Genomic DNA, 11,397 nt, shown 5'->3' on the forward strand with positions numbered 1-11,397 from the left:
AACTAAGCTAAGTGTTCATTGCGTAACTTTCACACACATTCACACTCCAATGCTTGCGTCGGAGAGCAACTTGGGGTTCAGTATCTTGCCCAAGGATATTTTGGCATGCAGCCTGGAGTAGCTGGGAATCGAACCACCAACCTTCCAATTAGTAGGTGACCTGCTCTACCAACCGAGGCACAACCACCCCAGTAAGAACGTTTTTGTGCTCTAAGTGTTGAATTAATATTGATGTAGATGGTAGTTAACATAAGACTGGATGAAGGAACCTGAGGAGGCTGTTGGAGTTGGCTTGAAAAGCTTTATTGTCCAAGGCCAACACTACAAACAACCCTAAAAGAAAATACAAAATAATGAGCTTGGTAACAAAAAATTACAAACCTGCACCTCAGCTCCATGACAACCACAATAAACAGGTGAAAAAAGGTGACCACTAAAAGAAAATGGCAGCTCTGCCCTACGAGCGTCTGCTGGGCACAACACCAGAAGACAAAAGGACAAATCAATGAAGGTTAATGATTGAAAGAAAAAAAAAACAGGCTAACCAGAAACACAAGAACTAAACAAAGAAACAAACACTCCAAAGCACATCCTGCTCCCGCCACCAGCAAAGGGCCAAATGCCCTGAAATGTGGCAGCAGCCAAATTATAGAGACCCTGCAGAGCATCCTGCAGGACTCAGACCAACAGCAGGATCAGCAGGAGCCAGTAGAAGAGGAAGCTGAACATCAGGAGCTGGAAGCAGCACAACAAACATTAACCTGATGATTCTGTTAAAGGAATATAACAATGGTTATACATGGTTATTTCATAAATACCAACATCCAGAATGTCCACCATCAAAATATGAAACTGAGAAGAAGCTGGAACTGAAGCAGGCTGGACAGACCCAAGTCTTCATCACTGCTGACTGTGGTCAGATATCACAGAGCTGTGATGTAACTGCAGTGATGTCACAGAGCTGTGATGTAACTGCAGTGATGTCACAGAGCTGTGATGTAACTGCAGTGATGTCACAGAGCTGTGATGTAACTGCAGTGTCTGATCATCTATAACTATTGGTCCTTCCTCTGAGCGCTGCAGCGGCACAAGTCCTGTCTCCTTTCTCCACCACTGTTGTCATGGTGACAAGTTTGTATCCATCAGTCAGCTGAAACTGACTGAACAGCCTGCAGCTCAGCATCACCTCCACCTGTCTCCATCACCACACCCTCTGCTCTGCTGGTGGTTTCTTCCTGTTTGTCATTTTGACCTTTGCGTTTTCTCTGTAATATTTTAGGATCTTTGTCTACAATATAAAGAGGCTTCAGAAGACTTTTTGTTGTGATTTGGTGCTAAATAAATAAAACTGAATTGAAGAAAGACAAAAACAGCTCTATAGATACACTGAGGACTCATTAGAAAAGAGGAAAGAGGTGAGCAGACTGCTACTATTACTAATAATAATTATGATAAATAAGTTTCATGAAGACATGAACCAAAACAGAAGATCATGAAGCTGAACTCATCACTAGCATAACTATAAAATAAAAATCAATAATGTTCCAATATAACAGAATAATAAAGAAATCAAAACAAACCTTCAAACTCTAGAATAACAATAAAAACCAAACAAAACCAAAACTCAAATAAATTTACTATTAATCCAAAACTCTTGAGCGTTTTGACCCTGAGTCCCATCCTCTGAACTCTTTCTTTGATCACATTATTCAGGTTTGTTTGTCAGGTCACTCTGACTCCTCTCTTATGGGGAATCCTGAGGTCGGCACTGAGAAGCAGGAATTCTTCTTATCCAGATAAATTCCAGGTTAGCCCTGAGTTTCTGTACCATGAAGCTGGCTCTCTTCTTACCAGGTACATCGACCTGTTCTGGTGCAGGTTAGCTTCATGATGAGACATCAACAGGTGTGAAGTTACCAACTACTGACCAATCAATCATCTGGATGAATCAGCTGATCAATCAGCTGTTAAACAGAGCAGGTTCCCCTCAGATCCCTCAGACTGCAGAGAGCTGAAAGGTTTTTCAGTCAGTTTGTTTAGTTTGAGTCTAATTATGATTGTTTGGAGGGTGAATCCCACAGGAAGAAGGATTTAATAAACTCAGATGTTACAATAAAAACACAACTTTGTGAGCTGACTCACAACCTTATAGACAACCAGAGTCTCAGTAAACAGGTGCAACGAGCTGTAACAATTTTATCAAACAAATAATCAAACTAAGCAGATTTCCCAAATATTCTTTGATCAGTTTTCCAAAATATTTCATGTTTTTCTTTAGTTTTGGAGTCAGAATCATGATGTGAATGCACTGTTGTGTTAACCCTACCCCATAAATGCTTTTCTACAATGAGCTCCATGAACTGTACAGAGGCTCCTCCTGTTAGTGTTTCCTTTGTTCACACAAGTGTTTGAGTATTATGGCAATGCAGAGCTGACAGGCAGGAAAAAAGCAGGAAAAAGGGGGAAAAAAGAGGACAGAGCACAGGTAGAAAAACACAACGACTCACCAACTGCTGCACCTGTAAAAATGGAAGAACAAAAACCAAACAGCACCTGAAAAACACACATGTATATGTTTTTGTGTGTATTTTGTGTATGTGTGTGTAAATGTTGTTGCCTCCTCCAAAGCAGGTCACTTCTGTGAGGAGCTGCTCGTCTCCACTGATGAGACCACAGCAGCTGAACAGGCGCAAACACTTCAGCTTTAACTGCTTTGAGGCTTCAGGCTCAGAAAGTCTCTTCATGTTTCCGTCCTATTGTTCGGGTTGTGGCTCTGATTGTTGGTTATTAAGCTCCAAGTTGTGTTTGATGCTTTGGCCGTAAGTGAGGGGGTCGCACGGCTTTACGACAGTGCCCCACATGACGAATGCTGCTGCCATTAGACACGTTTCTCCGTGGGTGATCAGGAGCAGCGCGTGCTAGCCGTGCGCGTTCATGTACAAACGTGATGGGCTCGACACACGGGGAGCGACAAACGACAGCGACGAATGGGTCGCATCGCCACTGGGGTGAAACCGAACACACGGGACGCGATAGCGACGGCAGCATTGCGAATCGCGCTCTTACGTCACTCGTCTCCAAGAAATGTGATTGGTTATGAAACTGGAGGGATTTAGACATTTTCAAAGCAGTCCGTGTCAGACACGGCAATAAAGATGAGTCTGAAGATTTTTTTGGAACTGACAGAAATCTTGCTGTTAAGGCTCCGCTACAAAAGAAAAAGACAACCTCGCGTTCATCCTATATTAGCACAAAAGTCCTCTCTATCCGTCTGTTTAACGTTAGTGTTACACCAACACGTTCTCATATGGCTGCCTTTTATGTGTAACTCGATAATCACTGCGTGAAGTGTCATATAATATAGGAAAGTCAAACACAGCTAAAACGATGCTTTCCTTCGTGCTGAAAGTGGTTGCAGACTGCAGCGTGTAGCATACTCTCCGCTCATTGGTCAGTCAATGAAACTCTTGCTGATTGGTTTAGTGCCACGCGACAGCGACAAAAGTAGAACATTTTCCAACTTTGTTGTGTCGCGTCGCCTGGTCGCGTGTGCACGTCTACGTGTACGAGCTCGAAATTTCACATGCATGAATGTTGGCCCAGGGACAGCCATCAGATTCCGCTCCCCCTGTGTTAAACAGGGGGAGCGGAATCTGATGGCTGTTATTAGGCTATCAAGATGTGTTCACCCAATTTTGGGTTATATAGAGCTATCCGCATGGGCTATATGGAGTATCTATCTATCTATCTATCGATAAACATCTAAACATAGAGAGAGAGAGAGCGCACGTATCTGATGGGAGCGCATTTGCAAAAAGTGGGACAACTTCGCCGAAACACGTTGTTTGAGCTTTCACGGTGTCCGTAGTTTTCTTGCGGCGCAAGCACGGTGCGCTGGTTACGAGCGCTGAACAAGCACGCGCGTTTTTTGCCGCGTGGGCGGCGCAGAGACGCTGGTGGGCGGCGCAGAGACGCTGGGGAAACCGTATCTGATGGGGAAACGCGGCTCGACGTAACACCGGTATGTTATTTGGCCACAAGGGGGCGCTGATGTCCACCAAATTCATTTAGTGTGGCTAAAATGAAGTTAATGTGTATTATCATTGCTGGTCATACAGATGTGCTTATTTTGCTCTGTTCAAACTATCACTGTTAGATTTAATGTAACCAGATTATTTAGTTAATTATTAGAGTGTGTTAGGATGATTTGCTTTCCCATATTGGAAATTTATATGTGTATTTTTCTTTTCCTATTCCATTTAGAACCACACACACACACACACACACACACACACACACACACACACACACACACACACACACACACACACACACATGTGCCTACACCTACATCACCATGCCCACATACTCTTTGGACTCACTCCTGTATGCCAAGTGTTATGCAGCTTGTATGTGATCCATCCTTTAGACAAACAAAGTCTATCTGGAAGAAACTCCCTGACCCGAGTCCCTGTCCTGAGAGCAGCTATCAAACCAGCCTCCTGGAGAAACCTCTCCAACATTCAGGGTTGAAATTAAACCCATTAATAATAAATGTTTTGGCAACAGGCAGAAAGCAAAAGATGTACGATTAATGTTGGATTTCCTCTAATTCGTTATCATCAGTGATGAAGTGAAAATTGTCACAGAGGGAACGTAGTGTCCACTAACCTGTGGAGGAGACACAAACTCAGTGTGTTGTTAAGGTGGAACAACTTGTGTTACGAGTGTGAGCAAAGGTCATGTGTGTGCTGTAGGTTTGGTACCATCAGCTTCAGTGTCAGTCTCTCCTGAGTTTGGTGACACTTCAGTAAGACGAGCATCATTTTCTGAACACACTCGTCATCATTTTGTTTGCATGCAGAGATTTTTGCAGTGTGGAGGAAACTAACTCCCTTCATAAGGCTGTTACAGCCTCCCTGCACACCTGATCTTATCATCAGAGCCGTGACGTCATCTGTGGACGCCTCCTGGAGGAGATTTTCCTATTCCTATTTTCTGACCTGAGTCCCCTGGAGAGGCAAATGACTCATGGCTTCATTACGGTTTCAACCCCCCCACTTCAACCACAGGGGCAGATGGAGGGTCTGCACGTTGGTGTCAGGTGGGGTGGGCCACGGGAGAAAAGGTGGAGCTGTCCGAGGTTTCTGATGAATCAGCGTGTTGGTGAGTGAAGCTCTGAAGGATACAAAGATTTATCCTCTTCATCCTTTATTCTTTGTCTGCTCACCACTTTTTCTCTCCCTTCATTCTGCCTCAGACTTCCACAGACTTCCAAAGACTCCCACAGACTTCCACAGACTTCCACAGGGAATCTTCCATTTCAACAAAATCTTTCCATTTTTTAAATTTCATCTTTCATGTTTTACCCAAACCCTGCAGGCACCTGCACATACATTTTTGGGGGGCAGGTGCCAAAAAACAGGGACCATCACCATAATTTATTCATAAAACAAAAAAACACAGTAGGAATTATGATTATATATTTGTTAACACAATCAATACACAAAACTCAAATGATCAAATTGCATAAATAACTGAAACACGAGCAACATGGAGGCCATATTGTGTTCTTTTTAATAACCAAAGAATAAACTAAACAATCATCAAACAGATTTAACCTTTAAACAGGATCAAAACTCTGCTCTGAATAAATGAACTGCAGTTCTCCTCGTGTCTCTGTGGGTTTCCTCCCACAGTCCACAGACAGGCAGTTACTGGGTGAACTGGTGAGTCTAAATGACTCACAGCTGTGAATGGTTGTCTGTCTCTGTGTTAGCCCCCCAACAGGCTGGTGACCTGTACAGGGTGTAACCCCCCAGGAGCCTGACCAGGAGAAGAGAATAGATGGAATATATAATATATATCAGTCGTTCTGAAACTGTGGTATGTGGACTCCCTCTAGTGGTAGGTGGGAAGTCTCCAAAAATTATTTATATCTAATAATTCCTGAACAAGTGAAATTTATTTCTTTGATGATGAATTCAGTTTTTTAAATCATCCAAAAGCCTTACAGTGCTCACTGTGTGTGTGTGTGTGTGTGTGTGTGTGTGTGTGTGTGTGTGTCCTGGTCTAACTCTGTCACAGCCTCAAAGTCTGTTAAAACTAAAGGTCGACTAAACTTTGACCTCAGTGAGGAGGTGTGGTCGACCATGTTGGTGTGTGTGATGTAATCACATTTTCCAAAGTTGTGATTGGTTGAAGCAAACAAACTTTCTTAATAATAATGACCAGGATGGACGGAGAAATGGATCTAATCACTGCATTTCCTCTAAACTACAGGTTTCCTCCAGGAAGTGAATCCACTGATGTTTCTATTTTTGCACAGTTATCAACCATGATGCAATGATTTTGATCTTTGATATTAATGCAGAAATCATTGAGAAGAACTCAGTTCTTCATCATCATATGGTTGAGCAGTTATTCAATAGTGAAGGACTTTTGCTCAGCTATGAAGAATTTGTCAGAAAATGTAATATCCCTGTAACTCCTGGAGACTATGCCAGGGTATTTGGAGCCGTCCCCTCTGGCGTATGTTTGCTTTTCAAGGGCCAAAAGAGGCTCGATGCTTTCGACCTCACCTGTCTGTCTCCAGCAGACACGCCTGTAGGGAAAACCTGTCTTTGTGGTCAGCGAGCAAATAGCAGAGCTAGAAGAACGTTTGGTCTTGTTAAAAACTGAACACAGAAAAATAACTCTGGATACTTCATAAACTTTCTGATGTTAATGTCAAAATATCATATTTATTGTTGCAAACAACAAGACAGATCGCACAAATAGATTTTGTGAGTTCTAAAAACAAGAACTTTGCAGAAATGAACCCTCTCTGAGCTCATAAGTGGGCAAAAATGGAATGATTTGTAAAAGTTTAATTTGAGCATGATAGGTTCAGATCATTTTAATAACTCAGAGAACAAACACACAACTCTTTTGAACTTGCACAAGGAGGAGAGATCCGTTCCTTGAACTCGGCTCGCGGCTGAGCAGAAGTTATCTGTCCTAAAGGACTGCTTCCTGCGCAGCGCTTTTATTCGGACTTTCACAATAAGATCACGTGGGTTACACCAAACGCAGTTTACAGCATGTAATAAACAACATTCTTGGCTTTTTCCTTACCATATATGGTAGTAAGTATCCTGTAGAATGTGCATGTAACGTGTATATGAGACACGTATCCTATATGTGTTCCCTGCAGGCTTGAAACAGCCTACAGGTAACTACAACTTCCTTTGTAAAAATTGTTACCACGTGTTTCCATTTCAAACATAAAAACAACAGTATCATATGTACATAAAACAACTTATAGAAAATATACAAACAGAAGATATGATAAGTTATAACAAACAGAATGGAATTTATACCATAACTCCAACATTTCCCCCCTGTTTATCATAACTTCACTGGCATATTTTTCCACGCCACACCACTTGCTTGCACATTTTCAGTGTGGATTTCATTCATTGCCAAATATATACATATTTACAAAATATCCTCAGGCATTTCAGCGTCTTGGTCGACCATCTGAAGCTGCAAATATGACACAACATAACCAGTAAAAATCTTTGTTATGATGAATCTGATGCAGGGCAGAATACACATTGTAAACACACAAATCAACACTAACACACACAAAACAGGAGTCAGGCATTTCAACAATACCTGCCACCAATTTCCCCCATTTAGCCAGGAAAACCAATCACTCTGGCTTTCCTGAGTGTGCTGTTGTACATATTTCTGTAATTCAGTCAGTCTGTCGAGTGCCTCCCTTATGGCTCCACCAGCATCATCTTCATCTGGGATGCAAGTACAACATGTCTTACCAATAATCTTACACACGCCACCCTGGGAAGCTGTCAAAAGGTCTAATACTATCCTGTTTTTCATCACCATTGCTCTGAGTGAACTTAACTCTTTTAAAGTTCCTTGTCATAGAGCTATGGTTGTATTTACCAGACGTAATAGTGCATAGCGATTTATTTCCACTTGGTCACGCACAAATCCCAGTCCAATTCCTGGAAAGATAGACTGGGCAATCTTCGCTCCGACTCCCCAGATCCGGAGCTCCTCTGGGACTTCTGAATGGCTCGTGAGCCACTCTCCAACCTGTCGCTTCGTCTTGTGATGTGGATGACTGGCCTGGTACTGCATGAAAAAGACATGATCTGACACATATGCAACACTACACAGGCCTCCCCAATCTGGGGGAAGGGACACGTATGCTTTGTGACCACAGATGAAATACCAATCCGCTAACACTCTTGTTCCCTTGGGTCCTGGTGCTACTCGTGAGCACTGACTCAGCTCTCCAGTGTCCATCTGTATTCTGTAGGCCAAATCAGACTGACATTCCTTCCTCCGTACAGTTAGATTATTATAACAAGCAATATTTTTGAGGCAGGTCAGGCATTGTCTCTCATCTGTTGGTGGACAGTAGGAATAGATAGCATTACAGAGAGTGGCTGGTAATCTACCCACCTTGATGGTTCCATTTGCTATAACACATGCTGGAAAAGCTTTCTCTGGCAAATGAGTCAACATCAGTACCTCAGGAAGGGGGTTAGCTAGCTGAGGCCAAGTAAGCAAATCTGTTAACATAGAACAGTTTCTATTAATGGGAGAACTTATCCCCTTTACATTAAGAATTGAGGTAAAATTTGCTTCATTCCATTTAGCTCTTCTCCCTGGATGTGTAGCCAACCCATAGAGACACCATGAGTGCTCCCAGCTAACATTGTAAGGCCTCAGTCCAGTATTGTGTCCTGCCACTGGCATATGTGCACACACATAACAATTTGTCCAATTATTAACATGAGCTGTGACGTTCATTAACTGCCACCATTCATTGGTTGCATATTCATGTGGGTACTGGGTGTAATTTAATGAAGATGTTCCTCCTAAAACTAGCAGTGTGCTCACACTGAGAATAATTATGAGGCTGCAGAAGGGCGCCATTCTAAAGGAGTAGGGATCAGTTGTTGTCTTCACTGGGTTGAGACGAAAAAACCACTATAAGGAATTTCCCCTTTGTAACCAGACTTCCACCTTTACTCCGAAGTAAGTGGCTCCACCTTCTTGCAGTGACTCAGATGAATCCACGTAGATCTTTCAGCGATTTTCACTGCTGTTGGTGTGGTCAGGAGAACTTGATATGGGCCGTCCCACCTCGGGTTTGACCAGCACTTCCGTTTGATGACATTGACCAGCACCCAGTCTCCTGGCTGTATCAGTGGCACCTGTGGAGAGAAAGAAGATGCTTCTGGCAGTTTATTAGCATCAGTTACTTGTTTACTTTGTAGAAATTTCCTCATCCAGTCACTCAAATCACAGCTCTCTTCTGCCTTTTCTTCCTCCGTATATACAGGCAGCCTGAATGGTCTGCCATATAATATTTCATACGGAGTAAGTCCTAATTCTGATGGTGTTATGCGCATGTACTTTTTCACTAGGTCTATACAGTCCACCCAAGGTCTCCCCGTTTCTGCCATGCTTTTCCTCAACCTATTTTTTATCGTCCCATTTGTTCTTTCCACTAACCCTGCACTCTGCGGGTGGTATGCACAATGGTTCTTCAGTTCAATGCCTAAATTTTGAGACACCTTAGACACTATCTCATTTACAAAGTGTGGTCCATTATCACTCCACGGCTTCTCTGGAATGCCATAATTAGGAATTATGGTCTTACATAAGGCTTTTGCAACCGTCAGTGCATCCGCTTTTGCCGATGGAATAATTTCAACCCATTTTGTAAAAGGATCTACAAGTACTAAACAGTACTTGTAAGTCCTACATTGATTCAGTTCTATGAAATCCATGTGAAGGAACTGAAAAGGATAACAAGGTGTTGGAAATCTACCCCTTCTTGGTCTCAGATTACCCTGTGGATTATTTTTACAGCAAGTTAAACATGCTCTACAAAAATTTTTTGAATAGTTATTAAAGCCTTTTGCATAAAAGTATTTACTTATTGTCTGTACCATCCCTCCTGTTGAGACATGGCAAGGCCCATGACTCAATAATGCTGCAGTATTAAACAGGGCTTTAGGGAGTACCGGTTTATCATTAATATGATAAATGTTATCCTTCAGTGTCGCACCATCCCTAAGCCACTGCTCTATTTCTGCTTTCGGGGCTTGTGTTTGCATGTCCTGTAAAACCTCCTGGCTTATTGGCTCTTGTATATGTAAGTAAGTGTCGCTGTGGTCATAAAGGCCCTGTGCCGCTTCCTTAGCTATCTTATCTGCAAAGGCATTTCCTAAGGTGACAGAATCTTTGCCCGCAGTGTGGGCTGCACATTTACAAATAGCTATGTTTTTGGGTTTCATAATAGCTAAGAGCAACTGAGTTGTTAGGCCTGCTGTGCCCATGATGAGGCCCGAATTGATTGAAGCTTGCTGCCACTAAAGCGACGCATTTCCTCATCTGTGTTGTTGACTCCCAGATTGTTTTGACTACTCAACCGATGCAGAGTTGAGCCTCACCGTCAATCCTCCTAGCCTCGCCCAGCACCACCACCGCACCCTCACAAGATGGCTGCCGGGATGAGAAAAATGGCTGCCGGGATGACACGCAATGTGGCTGGCTCTGTGTGGATGCCTCAAAAATCCTTTAATAACATCGAAAGGAATCGGCTTTTGCCTTTAACTGGTCTTTTCTTTTCTTTTTTGTGTTTTTCTTTATCTGTATGTCATACTGGTCTGGAAAAAAGGGATAACCAAATCCTGTGCCCAGCACAGGCGAGTCAGCATGTCCTTTTCACAATATTATTGGATAATGGTCATGCCAGACTCACCTCACCCTCAGGTAAACATGGACAGTTGGATGATACTAAACTAGTTCATGTTTTAATAATACTTCTTTTGGCTGGAGACATTGAAGTAAATCCGGGGCCACAGCCAGCTGGCCCGCGGCCGCTGCTGTTTGGATTACCAACGTTGCTATTTGGGCTGCCATCGAAACTGCCTTGGTCTGTTCCTGTGCCCCGTCCGTTTCCTCTGCTGCTCCCCGGGCCTGTTTCTGGTCTTCCGCCGCTGCTCCCTGGGCCTGTTGCTGGATTTCGGCCGCTGCTCCCCGGGCCTGTTCCTGGTCTTCCCTTGCTGCTCCCCGGGCCTGTTCCTGGTCTTCCCTTGCTGCTCCCCGGGCCTGTTCCTGGTCTTTTGCCGCTGCTCCCCGGGCCTGTTTCGGGGCTGGCACTGCTGCTCCGCGGGCCTGTTTCGGGGCTGGCGCCGCTGCTCCCCGGGCCTGTTTCGGGGCTGGCGCCGCTGCTTCCCGGGCCTGCTTCTGGGTTTTCGCCGGTTTGCGCCGGGCCGGCTTCCGGTTTATCATCGCTGCTTCCCGGTCTGGCTCCTGGGCTGACTCCGCCGCTCCCTGGTCTGGTATCTGGGCTGACACCGCTGCTCC

General features: G+C 43.8%; 1 protein-coding gene across 1 annotated transcript; it reads right to left on the bottom strand.

Annotated features, from left to right (window-relative positions):
* Positions 1 to 7,461: 7,461 nt before the first annotated feature.
* Positions 7,462 to 8,909, bottom strand: LOC115796702 (uncharacterized). The gene is made up of 2 exons (XM_030753088.1): positions 7,951 to 8,909; positions 7,462 to 7,793 (listed from the first exon to the last, which is right to left on the bottom strand). The coding sequence occupies exons 1-2, from the start codon at positions 8,824 to 8,826 to the stop codon at positions 7,767 to 7,769; spliced, it is 903 nt and encodes a 300-aa protein (XP_030608948.1). The 5' UTR covers positions 8,827 to 8,909; the 3' UTR covers positions 7,462 to 7,766.
* Between the last annotated feature and the right edge of the window lie 2,488 nt (positions 8,910 to 11,397).

Source organism: Archocentrus centrarchus, chromosome 2, assembly GCF_007364275.1.
Source record: "Archocentrus centrarchus isolate MPI-CPG fArcCen1 chromosome 2, fArcCen1, whole genome shotgun sequence".
Lineage (NCBI taxonomy): Eukaryota > Metazoa > Chordata > Actinopteri > Cichliformes > Cichlidae > Archocentrus > Archocentrus centrarchus.